Source organism: Garra rufa, chromosome 10 (assembly GCF_049309525.1).
Source record: "Garra rufa chromosome 10, GarRuf1.0, whole genome shotgun sequence".
NCBI classification, from domain to species: domain Eukaryota; kingdom Metazoa; phylum Chordata; class Actinopteri; order Cypriniformes; family Cyprinidae; genus Garra; species Garra rufa.
In genome coordinates, this window is record NC_133370.1 from 40967806 (window position 1) to 40995342 (window position 27537).

Below are 27537 nucleotides of genomic sequence, written 5' to 3' on the forward strand. Positions count from 1 at the left end.
AATTGCCAAGCAATGCTTAATCTGTGGTGTAAAAAGGTCTCATTAGCAATTAAAGAAAAACACTTAAGCAAAACATGGTCAGGTCAAAGTGTCTGAATGATTTTTGGTCCCGAATTTTTACCAGTTTTACTGGTTTTTAGGTATAATATGTCACAGTTTATTTTGCTATACGCACTTACATTAATTAACAATAATGTCCTGCACCCATTAGTATCAAATATCAACAATTATATCTGGTGTCTGAATATTTTTTGGCTTGACTGAATTCTCAACTGAATGCTCAATTGTAATAATATTTCACAAACTGTTTTTACTTTTTTTTTTTTTATAAACTAATAAATGCAGGCTTTCTGACTTTCTTTTTCCACAGCATTAAAAAATAAGTTTCTGCCTTCAAACTTTTGTGTGGCAATGTATCTCCAGATACTGGAGATTTAGACAAACCCTGATTATTCACCAGAAATTCCTGCAAATTTTTTGGCTTGACTGTATATTCAAATATAAGGTGATTTTTTTCAATTGTAATAATATTTCACAAAATTGTTTGCAAAACTGTTTTTACTTTCTTTATAAACTAATAAATGCAGCCTTTCTGACTTTCTTTCCACAGCATTAAAAATCATATTCTGCCTTCACTTTTGAGTGGTAAAGTATCTCCAGATACTGGAGTTTTAGACAAACCCTGATTATTTACCATAAATTCCTCCAAATTTTTGGCTTGACTGTATATTCAAATACAAGGCTTTTTTTTCAATTGTAATATTTCACAAAATTGTTTGCAAAACAGTTTTTACTTTTTCATAAACTAATAAATGCAGCCTTTCTGACTTTCTTTCCACAGCATTAAAAATCATATTCTGCCTTCAAACTTTTGAGTGGTAATGTATCTCCAGATACTGGAGTTTTAGACAAACCCTGATTATTCACCATAAATTCCTAATTTTTTTTTGGCTTGACTGTATATTCAACAATAAGGCATTTTTTTCAATTGTAATAATATTTCACAAAATTGTTTGCAAAACTGTTTTGACTTTCTTTATAAACTAATAAATGCAGCCTTTCTGACTTTCTTTCCACAGCATTAAAAAAATCATATTCTGCCTTCAAACTTTTAAGTGGTAATGTATCTCCAGATACTGGAGTTTTAGACAAACCCTGATTATTCACCATAAATTCCTAAATTTTTTTGGCTTGACTGTATATTCAACAATAAGGCATTTTTTTCAATTGTAATAATATTTCACAAAATTGTTTGCAAAACTGTTTTGACTTTCTTTATAAACTAATAAATGCAGCCTTTCTGACTTTCTTTCCACAGCATTAAAAAAATCATATTCTGCCTTCAAACTTTTGAGTGGTAATGTATCTCCAGATACTGGAGTTTTAGACAAACCCTGATTATTCACCATAAATTCCTAAATTTTTTTGGCTTGACTGTATATTCAACAATAAGGCATTTTTTTCAATTGTAATAATATTTCACAAAATTGTTTGCAAAACTGTTTTGACTTTCTTTATAAACTAATAAATGCAGCCTTTCTATCTTTCTTTCCACAGCATTAAAAAATCGTTTTCTTCCTTCAAACTTTTGAGTGGTAATGTATTTCCAGATACTGGAGTTTTAGACAAACCCTAATTATTCACCGTAAATTCCCTCAAATTTAATTTAAATGTGAAGACTGCTGTAAGAAGCCACAGGGATCACAAACCTCAAACCGTAATCCCACTTGAACTAAGCGAAACTTCATTCAGATTCCCGCAAAGAGTAGATTAGTGGAAATACAGTGTAAAAAAGTGTTAAAACCCAAACATAATTTCCTCTCCACAAGGACCTACTTAATCAATGCTACGGACAAGTGCAGACAGGGGGAACACTCTCCAAATGGAAAATGAATTCTGAGTCAGCCCACTGGAGATTAAAAACGGGCAGCAAATGAATAATGGAAGAAGACCATGAAGCAAAAACAGCACGAAAAAATGTGCTGAATCATCAATATTCCTTATTGAGATTGTCTCCCAATGAAAAAGTACAGCTGAAAAAAAAAAATCCTAATGGAAATGTTTTCGCTTCATTTTTGTTGTCTAGTTAAAGAATCCGTTCCTAAAGTAGAAAACAGAGCGATTGGGAGATTCATATAATCTTCCCAGGACTCATTTGTATAAAGTGTCTCAAAGTAAAAGTGCTGATATAAGATATCCGCCAAATCTCATTCCGCAGGAGAAGACCAAAACTAATCCAAAATCACCACCCCTGCCTTGAAACCTGACAATTGTTTACTGGTGTGCGGCTCTCATGACAGTCGTCTAAGCACAGACGACAGAGGCTGCTCCAAACTGCAGAAAAGCGTGACTGGATATTTGGTTAATAAATGTAAAAGACTTGAAACCTTCTCAGTGACTTCCCAGTGATTAATATAACTTAATATAACACAGTCAAACAAATTAGCATTTTCTAATTAATTTAATAATAGTGCTTATAGCGAAAGTCCCATGAATGGAACACAGCCTCACTATGTGACCCTGAACAACAAAACCAGTCTTGAGTAGCACGGGTATATTTGTAGCAATGGCCAAAAATACATTGGATGGGTCAAAATTATTGATTTTTCTTTTATGCCAAAATCATTAGGCTATTAAGTAAAGATCATGTTCCATGAGAACATTTGTAACGTTTCTACTGTAAATATATCACAACTTAATTTTTGATTAGTGATATGCATTGCTAAGAACTTCATTTAGACAAATTTAAAGGCGATTTTCAAAAAGTTGTGTAACGCATTACAAGTAACGCGAGTTATGTAATCAGATTACTTTTTCCAAGTAACTAGTAAAGTAATGCATTACTTTTTCATTTACAAGAAAATATCAGAGTTACTTTTTTGTTTCCTTTATGTTTTTAATCCCATTTTTAAACCAGTGTCATTGCTGCTGACCTTTGTTGATCATACTAATAAGCAAAACTTTGGATTAACTTTTAAGTTAACTTTTAGATTAACATTTGTGCTTCGTTTTTCTCATACAGTTCTACTGTACAGACGTGAATGTACTTTTCTTTCAGCCTTAGGCTCATTAATTTCATTTTTTGGTGTGAAAAGGCTTTTACATTTGCTAAAAATCTAACTTTTTATATAAAAACAAACAAGCAAGCCCTACCCAGATTTAAAAAGTAACGCAGAAGTAAGGCAACACATTACTTTCCATAAAAAGTAACTAAGTAACGTAATTACTTTAAGTTACTTTTTTAGGGAGTTTTAGGGAGATATTACTTTTAAAAGTAACTTTCCACAACACTGGTTGTGTGAGTACTATTATTTTAACATTTTAACCCTTTAAGGTTGCACTTGCAATTTTAAACTTATACTGACTCCTAGTGGTGTGGATGCTGGTCATGTGATTTCAACATGGTGGACCCCAGGAGACAACCCACTGCATGTAATTACACAACATTTACTGGGCAACTGATATCCTTATTTAAAGAGTAATATATTTAAAATGCATTTATTTTATACTAAGTATATTATATCGCTCAAGACTTACTGGTATAAAAAGTTTATTTGGAGTACTACTTGTGTAAAATGGACATTTCTTAAAACAGTTTAGGTGCAAAATAAGAGGGATCATACAAAATGCATGTTATTGTTTATTTAGTACTGACCTGAATAAGATATTTCACATAAAAGATGTTTACCTATAGTCCACAAGAGAAAAAAATAGTTGAATTTATAAATATGACCAAAAGTTTACATCCCCTTGATTCTTAATACTGTGTTGTTACCTGAATGATCCACAGCTGTTTATTTTATTTTATTTTATTTTTTTAGTTATAATTGTTCCCTTGTTAGTCCCTTGTTTGTCCTGACAGTTAAACTGTCTGCTGATCTTCAGAAAAATCTTTCAGCTTCCACAAATTCTTTGGTTTTTCAGCATTTTTGTGTATTTGAACCCTTTCCAACAATGACTGTATGATTGTGAGATCCATCTTTTCACACTGAGGACAGCTGAGGGACTCATATGCAACTATTAGCTACAGAAGGTTCAAACACTCACTGATGCTCCAGAAAGAAAAAAAATTACATTTGGTCTTCTTGGAAACATGTAGCTATCTTCTGTAGTCTCTGAAGGGCAGTACTAACTGAAAAAAATATTTATATTTTGGCAAAATAAGAAAAATGTACACATCTCCATCTGTTCAAAAGTTTTCACCCCCGGCTCTTAATGCATCCCTTTTCCTTCTGGAGCATCAGTGAGCGCTTGAACCTTCTGTAATAGTTGCATATGAGTCCATCAGTTGTCCTCAGTGTGAGTCATTGCTGGAAATGGTTAAAATATACAAAAATGCTGAAAAACCAAAGAATTTGTTGGACCTGGAGGATTTTTCTAAAGAACAACAGGCAGTTTAACTGTTCAGGACAAACAAGGGACTCATGAACAGCTATCACTAAACAAAAGAACACAGCTGTGGGTCATTCAAGCAACAACAGAGTATTAAAAATGAAGGGAATGTACAATTTTGAACAGGGTCATTTTTATAAATTCAACTATTATTTTCTCTTGTGGACTATATGTAAACATCTTTTATGTGAAATATCTTATTCAGGTCAGAACTAAATAAACAATAACATGCATTTTGCATGATCCCTCTTATTTTGGTAAAATGATTAACATTTTTCAGATTCTGAAAGGGGGTGTAAACTTTTGACCTCAACTGTATTAAGCCTAAAATATGGATGAGGATTGATTGTGTGATCTTCAAATAGTCAAAAAGTATACTTGCAGTAGTTCCAATCAAATATACTTAAGTATATCTTTAGTTAGACTACTTCTGCACAATTAAAGTACATTAAGTACAACATTAGTCGTTCCAATTTAGCAGACTTTAAATATACCAGTTTAGTAGTGCACTAAAAGTACAACTGCAGAGTATTTTTAGTAAGTGCATTTTATTTAAATGTATTTGTAGTATGCTTAGTATGAAATAATTATATATAACATAATTTAAATGTAAAAAACTGATGACAGGGATAAAGCTACTCAAATGGATATAATAGGGAAAAAATCTTTCAGGGCAACCTCTCTAAACCTTCTGTGTGCCTGTCATTTGCTGCGCCCATGATGTGTTGCATGTCAACGTTTGGTTCTTGTCATTGCCTAGCCCTTAAATCATAATTGAGGTCAGCGAGGCCTTGATGATCTTCACAAAGAAAGGAAAACAAAGTGTGTGATGAGGTGTTTCGAATGGCGAGGAAGTAGGTCACAGCTATGGTCTGTTGCTTCTGTAATTATCAAACGCTTAAACGACTGAATAAATAGCCATTATCTAGTCATGGTTTGCCAAGTTCAGAGGCGAGGAGAAGAGAGCAGTGACCTTTGCGATTGCATTTACCAGCTCTACTCCTGGTTTCTGAGAAAGCTCGATATTCCTGTGATTCGCAGGCTCAGCGGTGACAAACTGAAAGCTGTTTTCATCGCCACGCCAGTCTATTGCACCCGTGCGGCCCGAGTGGCTCTATATTTCAGCAGTGTCTTGAAAGCGAGCCACACAGGGAGAGTGCTTTATCCACCTCTGTCAGCTTACTGTATTGACTCGGCGCCTGGCCCTCCGGCACCCTCCCTCTGTTCTCCTTCATCTTTCTCTCTTCTTTCTGTCTTCTGTTCCCCAGTCAACCTCTGCCAGTGGCTAACTGTCCAAACACTAAAAAACAAGCTCCTGTTGACATCCGCCGCTTGAAACAGATGTGAGGATGGCCGAGGATTTGAAGTCGTGCGTGTATTACAAGGGATGAATTTATGTTGCACACCGCCTGATACTTTGATCAGTGTCTTTCAGCACTTGCTGGAGAAGTCACGACTATATCAGATGATCAGACGGTACCAAATCCCTGAGATTTGAGCCTTCTCTGAACCAGGTAATATTTGCATCATCAAAGATTGTCTTACTCGAAGATCGAAGCCTTTTCTCTCAAGAGTCTGAGTTGCGTTCTATTTACTGCAAATCTTTGAATGATCTCCCCTGAATTTCCCAGGTTCCATGATGCAACGATTAGGTTACGATGCTGTAGTTCTTCTGCCGAGCTTTATTTCAGTGTATGAATCATATATTTTCCCAGAGATTATATCATGTTCTTTGTGGTTGTGATTACTTCAGTCTGAAGTAATCACAGCCCTCCTCAGCAAGCTGAGGTGTTAAGACCAAACAATGGATTTCGCAAGAAAAACGGGGGAAAATTGGAATGTGTTCTAAAAGTGTCTCCTAAGAAAGTTCTTTTAATAACAGCAACAAAAATGCGAACTCTCATTTGACACTTTTATAGATAATTCCGTAATTAAATGTTCAAATGAATTAATCCAACCAATTAATAAAATAAAATAAAGAACAAACAGAAGAATCAGACACTTTAGTTTGTCACATACAGTATGTAGTGCTGTTCATTCAGCAATATCCAGACAGAATCTAAACTAAACATGTACTAAATACATCTAAAAAGCTTTTTGTAAAAACTTTTACTAAGTCCCCAAGCGGTTGTACTTACTTGAAAATGTAATTCATAATAAATTCTACATTGTTGCAGTCCTTGTTTTCTAAAATGTGACCCTGGATCACAAAACAGTCTTAAGTGGCACAGGTATATTTGTAGCAATAGCAAAAATGCATTTTATGCCAAAAATCATTAGGATATTAAGTAAAGTTCATGTTCCATGAAGATATTTGTAAATGTCTTACTGTAAATATATAAAAATGTATTTTTTTAATTAGTAATATGCATTGGTAAGAACTTCATTTGGACTACTTTAAAGGCGATTTTCTTAAATATTTTGATTTTTTTTTTTTTTTTTTTTTGCACCCTCAGATTTCAGATAGTGCAACTAGTGTCCTATCCTAACAAACCATACATCAAGTTGTTTCGAAATTGAATTAAAATTGAAACTCAATTTAAAAAAAAGAAAATTGACCCTTATGACTGGTTTTGTGGTCCAGGGCAAGCCCGGATTAACCATACGGGCAACTGGGCAATTGCCCAGGGGCCCACGACATCTAAAGGGCCCAGGACAGCAAGGGCACGAGCAAAATAAATTGCCTTATGTTATTTATCTTATTTACACGAAGGCATGTCATTTCTGTCTCTACATAGTCGCGCGTTTACAATGTCTCCTCTGCGAAAACACGGACGGGATCGCGCACTCCATTCATAAAAACGGAATTTACTATATAGCTCGGAAGTCGGAATGCCACGGAATTCGTTGATTTTTGGATTAATAAATCAAAAGTTGGTCTGTCACTTAATTCAAATCGCGATATGGACTAGTGAATGTGAAAACTGAAATGCAAAAAGACCGTTTTAATATGAATCCGGTTTGTTCCGTTTGCCTCTGGATGTATGAATGGTGGATACGCGTTTTGACTACAGGCATAACGTTACTGAAGCACGCATGATGCTCCCGCTAATTTTTTTTTGCATTTGCATCTCACATGAACAGATTAACTCAATCTCCAAAACTGCTGTGTGTGTCACTTTTACCGTTTAATTTCAGAAAACTAGCATCATATCATACTATACACACAGAAACTTCACGGCAACCTGTCAAAATAAAAGTACGGTTTAACATGTAACAACAATATTAGTCTTGTATTCCTTTTGTACAGTATAATGTAGGTGTTTATATATTCCTATTTAAATAATTTACATAAAACAATATATATGATAAAAAATAAATATTACATCAAGATGAAACACTTAATTGTAGAAAAAATACTATAATTATTATTTAAACGTTTTAAACTGAATATTATTTTTCTTCAATGTATTAATTTTAACAGTAAACCTGTTTGTTTGCCAAAAATTAAAAGGGTTTATTTTTCATTTGATTAAAAATAAATAAATGTTTATGCTTTCATTTGATTATCAGAAAAAATAAAACACATAAGAATAAAAAAAAAAAAAAAAAAAAAAGCAAAAGATTGTTCAAAATGTTAAAATAGAGAGTTTGGACTTATTTTTCACTGAAATAAATGTTTTTGTTTTTACACAAAGTAGGCTAAAGTACCGGGGAAAAAAGTAACGTTGGCTACTGGCAAATGGTTTGAAAGTGGTTGCTTACCTATTCATTTTTTGTGAAAATGTAGGATACTTTCCTCCCTCTCAATGTAGTGGGTCAATTACCAGATTATACAGATGCTGATGTGTTTTGTTTTCATAGCATCATATGTGAGTGAATGTCTTTGATAGGGGACATAGTAGTGCATTTGTAGTTCTATGAGCATTTAAATATTTGTAAATCAAAATATGATGACAGTTAGGATTTGAAGTATTGAGTATATTTACTGTATATTACAGTAATATATTCTATATATGACCATATTATGGTGATCCTGGGGTCGTGATGATGGGGCCCTTGAATATTGTTGCCCAGGGTACAACAAAGTGTTAATCTGGCCCTGGTCCAGGGTCACAAATGTTTTCTACCATCACAAAAGGCTCTTTTTGCTATTCCAACGGTTGGACTTGTTTAGTGTTAATTGAAATTTATAATACATTTATAATTCAAAACTAGTGATTAGACTTAGAAAACATGTAAGTAATGACACCCACTGTGTGTGCTGATAAGGAATGTGTTCTTTTATTTTTATTTCTATGTAACTCTTTTTAAATCAGTACAAGATGCATGTGAAGCCGAATAAATAAGATTATTAAAGAAGAAAATTAAATCAGCGGTAACCAGACTGGAATATATATATATATATATATATATATAAACTGTTGTGTAATAAGTACCAGATTACATTTCTAAAGTAATATTCAACACATGAAATCATTAATGTACAGCTTTGAAGATTGTTTACAGTATCCCATAACCTTCCTGTCAACATGCAGCCCATTATTTAATCAGCAAAAAGCTGGATGATGATTTTATTATTGGTGTTGGGTGACTGTTACACAAATATCCTTGTGGTGGCCATTTGCCAAGTAACTCCCTCCTTTCCTTCTTAACTCCAGTAAAACAATCCCTGCAGTAAACAAACAGCGAGTGGCGCTGTGTATCAAAGAATACCCATACATTAGCAATTCACCACAACTCAGCTTCTGGGGCTTCTTCTGCCGTTTTGCCTTATAGTATATGGTGGCATATACAATAAAAGAGTTAGACGTCGATTTAACACTTCACTAAAAACAAATAATGAAATGCATAAATAAAAGAACACGGGGGAGTACTTGCTCTGTAAGTTATCAGCGATATCCCGCAGGGTTTTGCCTTGGGACCAATAGAGCTTTCGCCCCCCATCCTTTCTCGCAACTGACACTCCTCCGTGCAGTCGCAGAGAATCAACAGCTTCTTTCACACCGAGGATGAGGATGATGCCACACATGTAGAAGAGCATGATAGACCGCGCTCACGAAAGAGCTCGTCCGTGGATTCCGTGGTGCGAACACTTGTGAATGAAAGACGTGAAGACAACCATAGCAAGAGGAGCTGTGCATTTTTCTTCCCAGGCAGAAATTTCTCAAGGCGTGAATTCGCTCCTCTATGAATGCTGAGATTTAACGAGACTTTCTGTCCCGGCGACATATAGACAAAAAGCTATTCATGTTGCAACCTCAAGCTTCATGACAATGGATTATTCGCTGTTATTATACAGCCTTTGGGTACCCGCTATTCTCGCTGTTGAGGGTAAGTGTAAAAGCTCTTTGTTACGGGGCTACTCGGTATCCAAGCTGCTGTTATATGGTCATCAGTTGGCTATTGCTTTTAGGAATTCCACAGAATGTTTAATAACAAAAAATCTGTATTTAACTACAGCTTGTGATTTACAGACCGCGCGGACTGTTCTGGCTCGAAAACTTCGCGTTTGACAAAAACTTAAATAGTTTTGGTCCTATTTTGTCGTTTATTCATCGGGCAGGGATGTAGATGAATATGCAAACGGCTGCAAATGTAACGTACAATATTGTGTGGCGTTTAAAGTGAAAAGAGAGATTACGATTTAGGTGTAGCCTTACTGGATGATTTCTGATTTCCGATTTCTGTGTTCATTTTATTGCCATTTCTAAATCAATATTGCATTTGTTTTCCATTCCAGTTTGATTCTGACTAATTCTAATTATGAAAAATCTTTTATTCCGTGTGGAATCCTGTGCGTGGAAGATTTACAGAAACCACTGAGGTGTTTGTGTTATGGCATGCTCATGTATTGATACAGGCGATGCTGTTTATCCACATGCTCCGTGCCTTTGTTATTACAACAAACTGTAAAACCACAGACTAAACCAAATCTAGTAGCAATTTCTGTGTTGGAGATGTTTTTATACATCTAAGCATCTCTTTAATTTGATTGGAAGTGTAGCGTCTTGTGAGGTAATGACAGCTGGTTCTGCTTTGATCGTCGCTGTATTAAAAATCCCATGTAGTTGTTAGATTTTCAGATGCTTTGTGCTGTTTGTGACACATGGTTTAGGTCTGCTGAAAGCCCCCTGTTGCTCTGGTGTGACACATTTCACCCTAAAGGCTTTTAAGTCACCCAGATAGTGATGATAGCAGCATCACTTCAGTGTAATTGCCACACATGTTAATTGGCTTGCATGATCACAGCTGTTCAAAAGAATATACTAGGTGTGAAAACGGAGTCGCTTCAAAGTAACAATGCATTTTGAGATTAAATCCAAGTCGGTTGCTATTTTAAAAACAGTGGTGAGGTGAAACAAGCCAATATTGAGCCTAGGTGTGGTTTCGGGAAAGCTATTGATACCTTTGAGGATTGTTGACTTCACACTACATTCTTATAGAGAAGTCTAATGTATAGGTTAGTGTGCTCATCATATTTTCTAGCCTTATAATGTTTATATATATTACATTTGTAACATCTGTTGTATGCATATTTAGCGAAAAGCCATGCAGCAATTAGTCTCCCTTTCTCCTGGTAATTTAATGCTTCACAATTATTAATTTCATATTCAAATCAAATTGCTGCTCGGCAAAAACAAGACTGTTCCTTGTTACAAAATTACAGTCTCAAGGCAGGATTTGGTTTGGTATTATTAGTACAGATGCATGCATAGCTGACTTCATTATGTAGCTCGGTCATGTCCCAGTAATCCTTAACTACAGTGGAGCCAGATACTCCTTCACCTTGGCCATGACTACCTCGATTCTTCATCAGTTTCAGCGTGAGGATCTCAATCGATAGTGTGTGTGTGTGTGTGTGTGTGTGTGTGTGTGTGTGTGTGTGTGTGTGTGTGTGTGTGAGAGAGAGAGAGAGAGAGTAGGTGTTTGACTCATAGGCCTAGTTTCTGAGCAGGTTTCTTAACAGACTACATTAGTTACACTTCCAATGGAGGTCAAGTGGGCCGAGCACCTCATGACAAGAGGAAAAGTCTAAAGCTGCATCCAAGGTCCCCTGTGTCAAGTCAGTCCATCTGTCAGAAGGCTTCCAGGCACTATAGTGTCTAAATATAAAACAAACCATACGTGATTTGGCCTTGTTAGTGGTTATCATTAATGTGGTCTAAAACTGAGTGACAGTTTTCTTATTACAGTGTTATTAAAAGATAATAACACTTTTTTATGTTTACATGCACAGTCATCAGGCTACAGTATTTTTTTTTTTACATCCACTGCACTGATTTTCCATTGTTTTTCGTAGCAATGGAAACATGAATTAGACAGACACATTTCACCGCTGTGTATTGCATCTTTTGCAGTGTCTCGCACGGCACGAAAAAATGTTTTTCTATACCTTGCTTTTTTATTTCACTACACTGCATCTCACGCTGTTAAATACAAAAACATTTTTTGTGCGAATGGCTTCTTAATCTGTGTTTCTAAGTACATACGACACAATGCATATATGAATACTGATACAGTAGCATACCATGCTTGTATTGCGTCCATTGTACGTCACTTCTGCAAACCTACAACAATGAGTCCAATTGCAGATTAATGTGTACAATCTTAAAAATAATGTTTTTTTATTGGCATTGATGGTTCCATGAAGAACCTTGAACATCCATGGAACCTTTCAAATGCAGAAAAGATTTTTCAGTCGAAAAAGGTTCTTTAGATTTTTTTTTAAATCACTGAAAGGTTATTTCATGAAGCAAAAATGGTTCTATGGCATCACTGCAAAGACACTGTTTTAGAACCTTTATTTTTAAGGGTGTACACATTCTGGATAAAACCTAGGTAGAATTGCATATCCATGACTGTTACACTCTAAAAAAATAAATGTTCTTTATTGGCACCAATGGTTTCATAAAGAACCTTAAACATCCATTGAACCATTCAAATGTAGAAAAAAGTTTTTTTAGATTTTTAAAATATACTTCAAAATGGTTATTTTAAGAACTGTTTGCTGAAAGGTTCTTTAAGGAACCAAAAATGGTTCTTCTGTGGCATCACTGCCTTGATTTACCTTGATTTATATGAGTGTACACATTCTGGATAAAACCTCTTAAAAATAAAGGTTCTTTTTTGCATCAGTGGTTTAATGAAGAAACTTGAACATCCATTGAACCTTTTTACATTTGGAAAAGGTGCTTTAGATTTTTTAAATGTTCTTTAAAATGGTTCTATTAAGACCTGTTCACTGAAAGGTTCTTCGGGGAACAAAAAATTGGTTCTTCTATGGCATTACTGCAAAAACACCCTTTTGGAATCTTTATTTTTAATAGTGCATACATGCTGGATAAAACCTAGGTACAATCGCATAACCGTGACTGTTACACTCTTAAAAATAAAGGTTCCCCTTCGGGAACGTCGAACTGCGTCGGAACACTTTGGGAACGCCTCCAGCGTGACCACGCTCTGAATCATGTGTCTAATCAGTCCAATAGGAAAGCGTGTTGCGACGTCACGGACGGGGTGACGTCATGAACCAGGAAATTATAAAACACGTGCGGTGAATGCAGCTGGCAGCTTCTGTCTTTCAGTCACGCTATATGTCATTGTGTTTGTCCCTCAGTACTGTTTTTCAGAGCCAGTTTGCTCTAATTTCTTTTGAGTACTGAGTAGATAGGAAAAGCAAAAATGGGCGATCGCAAGCAATTCAAACGATGTGTTCCTCCTTGCCAAAGATACATCACGGCTGAGGACACACACTCGCTTTGCATTTCTTGCTTGGGGATGAGGCATGCCCAGTCAGCCTTTGAGGAGGCTGACTGTGTGCATTGCTTGCGGCTTCCTCTCCGCACGCTCTTTTTGAGGAAGGAGCCCTCACCAGCGTTCCCCGCGGATCAGGTCCCGCTTCTACTGAGGCAGAGAGGCGCTTGCATTCGTGGGGATCGCAGATGGATCTGTTATCGAGTTTGGAGACGGGCAAGCCCCTTTCTCCATCCTCCTCTGGCAGATCCATGCCCCTCTCTTGTGTGAAAGCCCGCACCGCAGCTTCTTCCCTCCAGGAGGAGCGCTCGACCCTCCGTTTACAGACACGGAGATGGTCGAGGAGGCTGGTCCTACGCCCTCCCAGCCTGTCGAGTATGAGGAGTTAGTGGAGGTGGTCACACGAGCCGTTGCCAAGCTCAATATGAATTGGCTGGACGTTGTGGCCGGAGAGCAGACTTCTAGAACAAAACTAGATGAAAGATTTCTGCGCTCCAAATCTTTACCTCCACGCCGGGGCCTACAGTTTTTCCCCGATCTCCATACTGAGTTATAGAGATCATGGGCCAAACCATTCTCGGCCCATGTTCACTCCCCCACTGCTGCCACATACTGCAACGTATCATGGCTTCTAGCCACTACGGTGGCACTCCCCCACAGCAGGCTATGGTTTTAGAACAAGAAGAAGAGACCCTCTTGAGAAAGGGGGCCATCGAGGTGGCCGCAGCGCTGCCTTCGTGCCTTGGACATGTGGAGGAAACCTTGGTTCCTGTCCCAGGGCCCGGTGTTAGGAGCTCCATGTCATCGTTTGACATTAACTACGGATGCCTCCTGGTATTAGAGGCTCTTTGTAATCCTCCTATTGAGCCTATTGAGGACATCTCAGACAAGCTGTTGTCCTTGTGTCTAGTTCGAGCACTGGACACATATGTCCACAGAGCTGCCCTGTGGAGGAAGACGGACCAACTGCTCGTGTGCTTTGGTCCTCATAATAGAGGTCTTCCAGCTTCTAAGCAAACGCTAAGTCGGTGGATTTTGGATGCCATTTCTCTCTCCTATAAGTCCTCTGGTCTTCCCTCTCCCTTGGAAGCCAAGGCTCACTCTACCCGCAAGGTTGCGGCTACGAAGGCTTTCCTGGAAGGTGTATCCCTGCAGGATATATGTAACGCTGTGGGATGGTCCACGCCACTTACATTCGTGAGGTTCTATGAACTAGACCTCCGTTATACCCCGGGCTCCCAAGCCCTACACTCTGATGCTCCTACTACCAGTAGGACTCTCTAACGTGGGGATTCTTCCCCTCTCTATTTTTGCGTAACAGCATTTACCTCTAAATTGGGCTACTTTCGGCCTTGCTTACCTGTGAGCCCAGGCCCCCTTTTATCCTGCCTTACCAGCAGTAATTACTCTGGGCTACTTTCGCCCTTGTTTATCTATGGGCTAAGACCCCTTCTATCCTGCTTGACCAGCAGTAATTACCTTGGGCTACTTTCGCCCTTACTTACCTGTGGGCTTAGGCCCCTTCTATCCTGCTTGACCAGCAGTAATTACTCTGGGCTACTTTCGCCCTTGTTTACCTATGGGCTGACGCCCCACCCTATTCTGCCTAAATAGCAGCTTCTATTCGGCCTACTTTCGCCCCTCTCTCCTGCCTTTCGGCAGCCATTTTGGGCAAATATGTCCCCTTTTCCTGCTTCACATATAGCAGGGCTTTGAAATTCTGGTGGCGTGGGTATATCGTTCCCAAAGTGTTCCGACGCAGATCGACGTTCCCGAAGGGGAACGCCTCGGGTTTCGTATGAAACCCTAGTTCCTCGAGGGAACGAGACGCTGCGTCGCCTTCCACAATTTTGGCATCCCTGCAGCGCTCCTGGTGGCAGAAGCTGCCGGCTAGTTTCCTGGTTCATGACGTCACCCCGTCCGTGACGTCGCAACGCGCTTTCCTATTGGACTGATTATACACATGATTCAGAGCATGGTCATGCTGGAGGCGTTCCCAAAGCGTTCCGACGCAGCGTCTCGTTCCCTCGAGGAACTTGGGTTTCATACGAAACCTGAGGTGTTCTTTAGCTTTCAAATGTAGAAAAAGTTATTTTTGGTGAAAAACGTTTTTTTTATTTTTATTTTTTAAATGTTCTTTAAAATGGTTCTTTTAAGAACTGTTCACTGAAAGGGGAATGGGGAACCAAAATGGTTCTTCTATGGCATCACCACAAAAAACACCCCTTTGGAGTCTTTTTTTTTTAAGAGTGTAAGGTGCAGTCACAATTATGAAATGCATGCGGAAATCTTTTGCCCTCAAATGTTGAAATGACTGGATTTTGAAATGACACAAAAAACTTTAGTCAAATTTAGTAAAACTGGATTTGTATAATTTCAATTGGGCTAAAGAATCATTCATATTCAAGAATTATGTCTATAAAGATGACTATAACATTAACTATATTTTCTTCCACATCAACGTACATGAATGTTCTGTTTATTCCAAGGGTGCCCTTTAGTTATGTTGTCTTTAAAGTTGGATGAATTCTGATTGGCTGTCAATGTTTTTAATGTTTAATATTGTTTGTCTTGTGTCGTTATCACTGTGGTGTAAACTTATGTAAACCCTCGAATTACAGTGATAATTAAAACTTTATGGTGTTAGTTATAATTATAGTTATTGTCGCTGAGAATGATCCTTAAAGCATTTCCTATTGCTTTAGTCTGACTTAAACCAAATTTTGCATGTTAACATACTTTTTTGTAATCAAACAAATAAGCACCATTCTCATTTTGCTCCGTATAACTAAAGCTTGTTTTCTTCTTCTTTATAGCCTTACATTCTGATAATCTTGTGGCGAAACAAAAGATTTCAGAGAATAATGAGGCGTTTTGTACATCTGCTGACTGTACGAAACAAAGTTTCAAAGAACATCCTGTACGCTCATTTGTGTGAAATAGACTGCGATGAGCCGCTTTGTGTAAAAATAAGTATCATGACGTTGTTTCCCACAATGCAGCCAAATGCACAGATGCAAAGGGCCTTAAGGAAAGAGCGAATGCGGTCATAAGGAATTGATCAAAGCATCAAAAGAACTTCCCTCCAATTTTATGAATATTTCACACGGCGAGATGCCCTCACAGCTATTTCATAACACAATTAACTCTCTGTGTGAGTTACAGCGCTATAAAAGCGAGGTGTACAGTCCACATAAACGCCATGTGTACGTTTGCCATATGCGTATTTGCCGGGGCCTTAATCAGCTAAGTTGATGTTCTGCTCTAAATATTCTGCGGATTTGCTCGCAGATGTGTGCGTGTCACATTAATTTGAAGCGAGCGCTCGGCTTCATCGAACGCCGGCTTACAAAGTGAATAAAACATACGCATGTGCGGTTAATTTGCGGAAGCTGGCTCATGCAGTTTTGCTCCACTGATCGGAGTGTATTTAGAGAACAGCGAGCGCCTGGGATGCAGAATGTCACTGTGCTGCGAGCATCCCTGCGGTACGCAACAGGATCTGTTCTCAGATCAGCCACAGGCCAGAGCTGGAGTGGGTAGATAAATGCGGATCACATTATTAGTGTGCGGAGTGAAAACAGTGATTAGGCCTTCCACAGACTATGTGGGGAATTCAAATGAGTGAAGTGCTTTGATATGTAGCCGTTGAAATTACAGTTTTTAGCGCGCCGATGTGATGCTCTGTTGTGTTTGGAATGGAGGCTGCTGTTGCCGAAGCCTCACTGATTGCCTGTTTTGCAGAGACTCTTATGGACAGCAGGTGGGCTACTACAGAGCTGGCGTGGACCACCTATCCAGAAAGCGGGGTGAGTTATAGCGTTTTCCTGTTTGTAATTGTCCAAAAGGCTGGCTATTAATCACCCCGTGCATTGACGAGACAAATGAAACGGGCCCATTAGCAAGAACAATCACTCTCAACCTCTCTGTTTGCAAGCAGCGGTTTGTTTTGCACATGTGACTGGTGAAGAAATTAACCACGGCGAGTCTGACCTTAAGCCTGACACTTCTCCCCCCCCTCCCATCCCAAATCCACTCACTCCCGTAGTATGATTTGTCTTTGGAATGTGCATGCGAAGTCAGTCAATGGAAATGATGGGTTGCCATGGCAACAATCTTAAGCAGCTCAGCCCTTTCCGCAGGCTGGCGCTCGATGTCTGGCATCTCAAAAGCCATGCATCATCATAAGTAATGTGTTCCTTCACACCTGGAGATAAACACATGCTACCCCTCGCTGCGATGCCTCTTAATTGTGTTGTGAGAAGTTCAGGCAACCCAAATGTCACCTTTGAGAAAGCATTTCTATTTACCCTAACCACCGACATGAATTTAATTGAGCATTTGAGTCGTTCATTATTCCTACTTCCATTTAGTGCTGCTTTGAGGCACATCTTTAAATGTATCTTCTTAGTAACGATCCATAGATCTAGATCATTTTAGGATTCTTAGGTTTTGTCTGACACTGGATGTGACACTTTTCTGATAACTCGTCAGTCCATAGTAAACCATAGAAAACATGTCATGATTTCAAAGCCACTTTGAAAAAATGTTTAATATATATATATATATGTCATTTTCATGAAAATTGTAAATATTAGGACTCTAAAAAATTGAGGATAGACTCTAAAATTTAAGGCAAAATACAATGAATACAAATATCATGAATTATTGATTCATACATTTTTAGGAGTCACACCAATTGACATTTCACAGCCAGAACCTTGCCCTTAAAAAGGTCAAATTATCTGATATTTGAAGAGACTCATTGACACTGACGTACATTCATGAAGGTCCTCTCCTGATATATCCAATATATATCAAATGACTAATGGTTTTCTTTTCAAGAATGATTTTTTTATATTTATTTTTATTTATTTATTTGTGACACTGGACCACAAACCCAGTCATAAGGGTTATTTTTATTTGAATAAGCTGAATAAATAAGCTTTCTATTAATGTTTGATTTGTTAGGATAGGACAGTATTTGGCCAAGATACAACTATTTGAAAATCTGAAATCTGAGAGGGCAAAAAAATCTAAATATTGAGAAAATTGCCTTTAAAGTTGTCCAAATGAAGTTCTTAGCAATGTATATTACTAATCAAAAATTAACTGTTGATATATTTATGGTAGGAAGTTTTCAAAATATCTTAATGGAACATGATCGTTACTTAATAATAGTAAGTAACAAGTAATAAGAAAAATAATAGTTTAAAGGGGACATAACACACACAGTTTCATTCAGTCTTATGTTAATCTTGAGTACCTATAGAGTAGTACTACATCCTTCATAACTCCAAAAAGTCTTTAGTTTATCATATTTACAAAAGAAAGATACAGCTTTACGATTCTCTCCGAAAACAGCCGAGCTACTAGAGGCACGCCGTGGGCGGAGCTAAAGATTGACGAGCAAGTGCTCGCAAATTACCAACAAAACACATACATTTGATGCTGTTTCACTTACCAGCTGCTTTTTTTTTATAGCCGGGACCACTCCATCTTTCAGTATCAAAGGATGTGTAAATCCAGCATCGAACTGTGCCTTATTTATAAAACGTTCGTCAACACTTGCAAAACTCTGTTTCTGCCCCGGAAACACAAATTGCATCTACTGTTTGCGTAACGCTGGGATTTTTGGGAAGCTGAGCAAGGTTATTTTTGCCTTACAACCAAAACCACACTTCTTTAGAGACATTCTTTCCGAGTGAGTCCCATGCAGCAGTGCAGCCGAATGAAGCGCGTTGATGGGCACACTATTGCGCTTGCTCTGGTCGATGTGTGCGCAGGCGCGCTTTTCCCGGGAGAAATGCCCATACAAGGAGTTCCACCCTTCAGGACATCGTGAAAAGCCATGATCGAAAAAAAACTTTCAAAAACTTGTAAGAAACCAAAAGTGTGTAGTTAGCACAGAAATACTCTGTTATACATCTAAATAGTTTTTTGAAAATTTGGCCATGATTAGCATGGGAATCTAACTCTTTAACAGTGTAAATAACTTAACATGCATGAAACAACATTGGACCCCCCCCCCCCCTTCCCACCCCTTGATAGTTTTGACCCATACAATGTATAGTTGGTATTAAAAAATACCTGTGCAACTTATGACTGGTTTTGTGGTCCAGGGTCACATTTTTATTTCTTCATTGTTAGGACAGCTATATCATCTTGACATGTTTGACTTTATAATATTAGAAATAATTCAATTCTAATTTAAAAGCTACTACATGGTCACCATAAAAAAGTTGTGTATGAACTGCATTTATTTTTGCATAAATTAATAGATCCAGAAAAAAGGTGTTACGTCACTGACCCATTCAATTATGTACAGAAATATTACAAGATCAAGGACCAATTAGATGCATTTATTAGAAGTAAAGAAGTAGAAGTAAAGTGTCACAGAAAGTGAAATCAAGTGATTGACTATCCTGTCATGGCCACATCTTATTGAGACAAAACCCAAGTTAACACTGAAGATTTTATAATACATAGCTTTATCAAATTGTACCTGGCCAGGACACTGTTGCATTCAATAGAAACTATATATAAAGAAAGATCTCACTACATAAAGAGAGAGGAAGGTCACAAGTTATAGAATCACTGGCTTCTATGGTTGGCTAGTTTCATTGGAAGTAAACTACTCAATAAGATGTTTTTCAATTGAACATTTCATTTCAAGAAATCATTGTGCAGTCAGTGACAGTATGTTATGCCCTTCTCAGTGGGAGGAAGTGAGTGGATATGATGACCACTTGAGCCCCATCAGGACATACCAGGTCTGTAACGTACTGGAGCCCAATCAGAACAACTGGCTCCGGACAGACTTCATCCCCCGCCGAGGAGTCCTTCGAGTCTATGTGGAGCTCAAGTTCTCCGTGCGGGACTGTGGCAGTATTCCCAATATTCCCGGGTCCTGTAAGGAGACTTTTAATCTGTTCTATTATGAGTCGGATGGAGACATGGCCACAGCAAGCAGCCCGCCATGGAGGGAGAACCCCTACGTAAAGGTCAGCCAGAATGATGTCTTCTTTTAATTTAAGGCTTTGCATGATGATACATTTTTACAATGTTTCAGTGAAGGTTTAGTTCACCCAAAAATGAAAATTCTGTCATTAATTACTCACCCTCATGTCATTCCAAACCCACAAGACCTTTGTTCATCATCGGAATACAAATTAAGATATTTACGATGATATCCGAGAGCTTTCTGACCCTCCATAGACAGCAAGGTTCCTTCCACATTCAAGGTCCAGAAATTCGACAGAATAGTCCATGTGACATCAGTGGTTCAACCGTAATTTTATGAAGCTAGAACAATAGCTGTGACCAACAGTCACCGAGCTTTGATGACTTATCCTCCTCATTTCAGAACACCACCACACACCACTGCAATGGACCAACAAAATTTACCAAAATTTTGCTAATGTTACCATTAGAATGACTAATGACTTAGAGTGAGTAAATGATGACATAATGTTTTGGTTTCTTTTAGATGTACAGTTGAGGTCAAAAGTTTTCATCCCCCATTTCAGAATCTGCAAAATGGTAATTATTTGACCAAAATAAGAGGGATCATACAAAATGCATGTTATTGTTTATTTAGTAATGACCTGAATAAGATATTTCACAAAAGTCCACATGAGAAAATAATAGTTGAATTTATAAAAATGACCCTGTTCAAAAGTTTACATACACTTGATTCTTAATACTGTGTTGTTACCTGACTGATCCACAGCTGTTTTGTTTTTTTTGTTTAGTGATAGTTGTTAACTATCATTTTTATGTGTTTGTACCCTTTCCAACAATGACTGTATGATTTTGAGGTCCATCTTTTCACACTGAGGACAACTGAGGGACTCATATGCAACTATTACAGAAGGTCCAAATGCTCACTAATGTTCCAGAAGGAAAAACAATGCATTATGAGCCGGGGGTGAAAACTTTTGAACAGAATGGAGACGTGTACATTTTTCTTATTTTGCCTAAACATATTTTTTTATTTAGTACTGCCCTTCAGAGGCTACAGAAGATAAAAATAAGTAAAATTTACCCTGATCTTCAAATTTAAAAAAAGGTTTTCACCCCTCAGCTCCTAATGCATTGTTTTTTCATCTGGAGCATTAGTGACCTTCTGTAATAGTTGCATTTGAGTCCCTCAGTTGTCCTCAGTGTGAAAATATGGATCACAAAATCATACAGTCATTGTTGGAAAGGGTTCAAATGCACAAAAATGTTTTTGAACCTGGTCATTTTTATAATTTCAACTATTATTTTCTCTTGTGGGCTATTTGTAAACATGTTTTATGTAAAATATCTTATTCAGGTCAGTACTAAATAAACAATAACTTGCATTTATATGATCCCTCTTATTTTGGTAAAATAATTAACATTTTACAGATTCTGAAATGAGGATGTAAACTTTTGACCTCAACTGTATTCACAGAGAAAAAGATTTGGATTCCGCAGAAAGACCATCCTAACAATTTGTAATTGATCGAAAATGTCTTAACTTCTCTTCTGTCTTTTGTCCCAGGTGGACACCATAGCCCCCGACGAGAGCTTCTCATTGCTGGAGTCTGGAATCGTCAACACCAAAGTACGAAGCTTCGGTCCTCTTTCCAAAGCTGGCTTCTATCTGGCCTTCCAAGACCTGGGCGCCTGCATGTCCCTTATCTCAGCCAGGGTGTTCTTTAAAAAGTGCTCCACCACCATTGCCAACTTCGCCGTCTTCCCTGAGACGGCCACTGGTGCCGAAGCCACCTCTCTGGTCATCGCCGCCGGAGCCTGCGTGCCAAACGCCATAGAGGAATCGGTCCCTCTAAAGCTGTACTGTAACGGAGACGGCGAATGGATGGTTCCAGTGGGAGCGTGCACCTGCATGCCGGGCTTTGAGCCGGCCAAGAAAGATACTCAGTGCCAGGGTAAGTGTTTGGCTTTTTAAATCTGAGTAAAGCGGATTCTGGTTAAAGCTTTTGAGTGTTTGCTGGCAGATGCGACAATAAGGATTAGAAAATAAGTGTGAAGCAATACAAAGGTTACTTGCAGGTCAGAGCGGTTTTATTATCCTTTTTATGCAGTCACTGGCAAAGCTAATTTTGTGCACACATACCTCACACTGAATAGCAACATCACATTTTTTACATTAAGTAGCTTTTACTTGACATTCAAATTTCTCAGTTACGTTTTTTTGATACTGTGAACTAATTTCACATTTAGTGGTTTGCTGTTGTTAAAATGAGTTTGTATTAACCTTTGGCTCCAAATAGATTTTAATTTCCCTAGTGAAAAATAAATATAGTAAAATGTCTGTAAAATACATACATTTCATGCTAAGTATACTACAAATACATTTACATATTATGTACTTAAAAAATTTTACTTTTAGTATACTAAACTGGTATATTTAAAGTCTGCTAAACTGGAACAACTAATTTTGTACTTAATGCATTTTAATTGTGTGGAAGTAATGCTGAAGTCCAACTAAAGATATACTTAAGTATATTTGATTGTGCTAAAGTGGAGCTATTGCAAGTATACTTTAGGTACACGTTAAATATTTTGCGTTTAAAGGCCGGTATTATTTAAAAATCATACAATCCTCATCAAAAGTGACATTAAAACACATTGTAGGCTTAATATTAAGAAATGTGCACTGTGCACAAGTAGTACTCCAAATAAAGTTGAATTTTTATATTAGCAAGTCTCGAGCAATATGTCAGTAATTGTGTTAAAAGACTTGAACTATACTTAGTATAACATAAATGCATTTTAAATCTATTTCATATTTCTGTAAGTAAATGTGTAAATACATGACAGTGTTATGTATCATAAACATATTCAGTGCAAATATTGACTCCAAAGATTGGATTAATTAAGCTTTGTCATCACTAGAATCAATTACAGTGCATTTTAAAACATAGTAAATAGTAAAAATATCACTTTTGCTGTATTTTTATCAAATAAATGCAGCCTTGGTAAAAAAAAAAAAAAAAAAAAATATATATATATATATATATATATATATATATATATATATATATATATTTTTTTTTTTTTTTTTTTTTTTTTTTTTTTAATTATCAGCCTCAAACTTTTGAACTACAGTTTACAAGTATGTTTTATAAAATCTACACCATAATAATAATAATCCACAAAGATATTTTTTGAATAAAAACAATTGATTTTTCCATTGAGTATGCCTTCAAATGTCCCCTAAAGGAAGGTTTTCTCAAATAGCAAATTTGTCCACACAAAAGTCAACTCACAAAACCCATATACAATTACATGAAATCAATAGTTCACCCAAAAATAAAAAATAGTTTTCTATTTTCCATTCCATAAAGTAAATGGGACTCCTTTTGTGAGTAGTCATATTGATTGCTTTTATGACTTTTATGGTTATTTCTTTTGTTCACTTAAATGAATTCTGTAGAAGAAAGAAAGTCCTATGGCTTTGACTCAAATAGTTTTACAAGACTATTATCTAATTGGATTTCTATTAGCATTCTGGGGTTAAAGGCCAAAAGTGCTAATAGGATTTTTAGGTGAATATGAAAAGGCCAGAATTAGGAGACTAGTATCGCCTAGCAGTCCAAATTCTAGAGTCTCAAATAGCGAGAACAATGTGAGGATTCGCCCGTACTGATCCACAGTCTCCCCGCAGACCTTATCTGGGCTCGGCACAGAAGAGAGAGAGTCTCAGTAATGGGTGGAGGACTGCAGTGGTGTCAGAGAACAAAGCTGCCAACAGCGGCAGCCCACAGCCTCCACTGACACATCTGATAGGGTCCTAACAGAGCGATATACCATAGACGGATCGTTCTGCAGAAGGCGAGACCAATTCTGGTACGCGAGCCTGGGAGAGTAATGGGGAAAATTAAAAGATAGACTACAGAGAGAGCGGGGGAGGAGAGAGAGGGAGTGCGAACGAATGATGAGGTGGGCTCCGAGTAATAAAATGTGAATTGGACGGGCCTCCTGGACTGCTCTCTGGGAAGGAACCGGTGGACAGAGGGGAACTTCCTTTGAGATTGCCAGTATGTGGTGGCTCATTTGTTTCCATCTGGTTGTTCAAGGTTAAGAGCTTGCCTTAAAGGACTGATAAACGACTCTCCCGGGCCGCGCTATACAGCCGTGAGATGCGCCGTGGCCAATGGAGAGTGTGTCTAATTTCCTTTATCACCTTCCAGCTTTAATCCGCAGGCCCACTGACAGACACACACACACACACACACACACACACACACACACACACACACACACACACACAGCCAAGCCCAGTTAACATTTATCTGTCAGGTTGGGCATGTTCTCACTCTCTCTTTCTCTCTCAAAGCTCTTCCCGTCTTATTCTCGTGCTCAGTCTGAATGCGTAACGCCACGCGTGTTAAGGCTGAGAGCAGGGGCCACTCCCTCGGATTTTCCACTGTCTTATTACACTAGCCGTGAAGCGATATGTGTCATGGGAGGCAGGGCCGTGCACCTTTTGAGGGGCATGTGCTGAAACTGAAAAAAGGGCACCCACGAATCCCTCCACCACCAAAAAAAAAATAACACACAATAATATTCTTATATTATATTTAGTTAGTATTAATAACTTTTATTCTAGTAAAGTTAGCCTTACCAAATTGCCTCCTGGGTGGTTGTCTGTGTATTATTTGTCCTGTGTTTGTGAATTGGCTGTGCACTCTCTCTTATTTAGTTGTGTAAGATGTTCATTTTTTTTTCTTTGCTTTGCATGCATTCAGATTACATTCTGCATGATAAAATATATAGAATGCACAGCGACCTGATGATTCTCATTCTCATTGTGTAAAGTTTTTTTTATTTGATGCAACATTATTACAGTAGTAAACCATGCATTTCTATGTTTATACAGTGAAGACGAGCGTGGAGTATACAATACTAGATTTTTTTTAAATCTAGCCAGCAAATACATGCATAATATAATAGCATTGTAAACTTTAACCTACCATGCTGTGTGACCATAGGCTATATAATATGATGAAATGTTAATAAATTACAGCATGTAATTTACATGCATCAGCACATTCAGCAGATAGCCATAAAATCAAAATAGAAATATCTTATAATATATTTTACCTAGCTGACAAGGATCACTCGGTTGCTTTGTGTCAGTGCAGTTACACCGCGGGTTTTTGACCAGTGAATGTGTGCAATTTGTCCATCATTAAAACGACGACATCACATTACGTCAACATCACACCGGTGTGGTGATGCGTATGAACCTTTATAGACATACTAGTGTTTATTTCATAAAGACAACGTTGCACTTATTGAAACAACAAGATATTTTACCGTTACAAGACGAAGACGTTCATCTGCTTCTGCTCTATGACTCTGACTGATGTGCTATAACCAAGTTCTCGGCGCTCAGGGGGCGGAGTTGTGAAGTTTGACTGACAGTTTGAGCGGTTCTAAGAGATGCGCTTTTTAATTGGTTAATATTTGTTAAAAAGACAAACACACGTAAAGGGCTACCAATAGCATTGATTTATTTAAAAAAAAAAAGGGCACTTCCGAGTGTAAAAAAAGGGCATGTGCTCTGCACAGGTTGAGCCCTACCTGTGCACGTGCCTGATGGGCGGACTATTGAAGATGATTTTTTTTCTGAACACAACTCTCGGCATGGTCCCCATTAACTGCAGTGTTTTGTGTGGAGATACGGCTGTGGTGGATTGTTTACAAGAAAAACAGATAGCAGCCGATTCTTCAGCCAGACTGTTACATCAGCCATTTTCTTCTAAAAGAAGCGGACTGACTTTAGAGCGTTATTATTTCACAGTTGGCCTCGGCGCTGCGGTTAGCAAACTAGTTCGGGTGATTCATTCTTGTTATAAATGTTTTGAATTATATTTTTAAGTGTGTCAGTTTGGCGATGGAAAAATAGTTTATTCACAGCTGGTTCGTGATTCAGATATTACAAGTGCAGACACAATACTAAAAAAAGTGGGAACCTGGAATATTCCAGGTTCAGCTCAACTGTGAACTGATAATGTTGATTATACAAGAAACATTTTTGAATACATAAAAAAGCTAAAAGTTGCGAGGTTTTGGAGGATTTGAAAGCAAGGCAAGTCACCTTAATCTATTTATAGAACACAGATTGGTTTAAAGAAGCTTCACAAACAGGAAAATAATAGAATCGATGATTCAAACTTCATCAAATGCTGTACAAGACAAATCTAAATTCTGCTGTAAACAGCTTTAAAAAGACAATAGTGTCATTATTCAGCTCCGGTCTGTTCAGTGTTGATTTGAGCATAAATGTGAAGATTATAATATAAAACACATTAATTCTTCTGTTAAAACAGAAGAATTATTATGAGCTGTAGAGTTGTTCTTGTCATTTTGTTGTTATGGCAATGAAGTTTCTGTAAGGCACTTACAGTACAATAGAAGTGAACACATTCATTCTTCTGCTAAAACTTGAGTATTGCTTGAGCTGTATAGTTGTTCTTGTTATTTTAATGGTTGGTTTGGAGTTTGGGGCATTATGTTATCATGGCAATGGATTGAACTGTCACTCTACAAAACTCTAGGTTAAAAACTACCCAATTTGAGTTGTTTTTATCCCTGCGGGTGAGTAAATATAAGACAGAAGACATTTTGGGCTAACCTGACCCAGCAACATTGTTTGTTACTTACAGATTAACATAATCTCTTTGTAAAATACACAAAACAACCACTATTTTACATGACGTTTTTTTTTTTTTTTTGTACGTACAGTTCTTAATGCAGCATATTTTATACCATTTTTTACATGCACTGTAGCCAGTATTGCCCGAAATAGCCCGCGCTCACGCTTAGTAATTTAACTGCTGGCAAAGGGGTGCGTTTGAACCACCCACTGGTTAACACAAAAACTACCCAACACTTAAAAAATAACCAAAAGATTGTTCATCTTTTAGCTATACTTTTGATTACCCCCATTTACTTCCATTGGGTCTTATTGTAATCATATTTTCTTTCTCTTTTGAAACAAAGGATAGAGTAAAAAAAAAATGCTTTGAATTGAGCTGTAATATTCCGTTAAGGAGCTATTTCTGTTTGCATTTATTTATCCAAATGTATGTAGGTTGACTGAGTGGAGTTAAAGGGACAGTTCCCCTAAACTGAAAATTCTGTCATTGATTACTCACCCTAATCTGATTCCACATCCATCAGACCTTCGTTCATCTTTGGAACACAAATTAAGATATTTTTAACATTTTTAAAAATGCAACTGAAGCATTCTATGGCCCAGAAAGGTAGTAAGTACATTGTTACAATAGTCGACGCATGTTCACAAAGGGCATTCCTGGGATTCGGTGCCTTTTGTGTCCCCATTAGAGATCATGATATTATATAAGATTTTCAACATCAATTTTTATCTTTGACATTAATAACACCTCTAGACCTTTTTTTTGTTTTGTTTTGCTTTTTTTTTTT

At 37.5% G+C, this 27537-nt stretch overlaps 1 protein-coding gene across 1 annotated transcript in view; it reads left to right on the forward strand.

Annotated features, from left to right (window-relative positions):
• The first annotated feature begins 9140 nt into the window (after positions 1 to 9140).
• ephb3a (eph receptor B3a) overlaps positions 9141 to 27537 on the forward strand; it is a 48234-nt gene continuing 29837 nt past the window's right edge. Inside the window, exons 1-4 of the mRNA XM_073849909.1 lie at positions 9141 to 9666; positions 16834 to 16898; positions 19809 to 20093; positions 21620 to 22007. Of these exons, the coding sequence (XP_073706010.1) occupies positions 9603 to 9666; positions 16834 to 16898; positions 19809 to 20093; positions 21620 to 22007 (802 nt within the window). The 5' untranslated portion in view covers positions 9141 to 9602. The remainder of the gene's footprint in view (positions 9667 to 16833; positions 16899 to 19808; positions 20094 to 21619; positions 22008 to 27537) is intronic.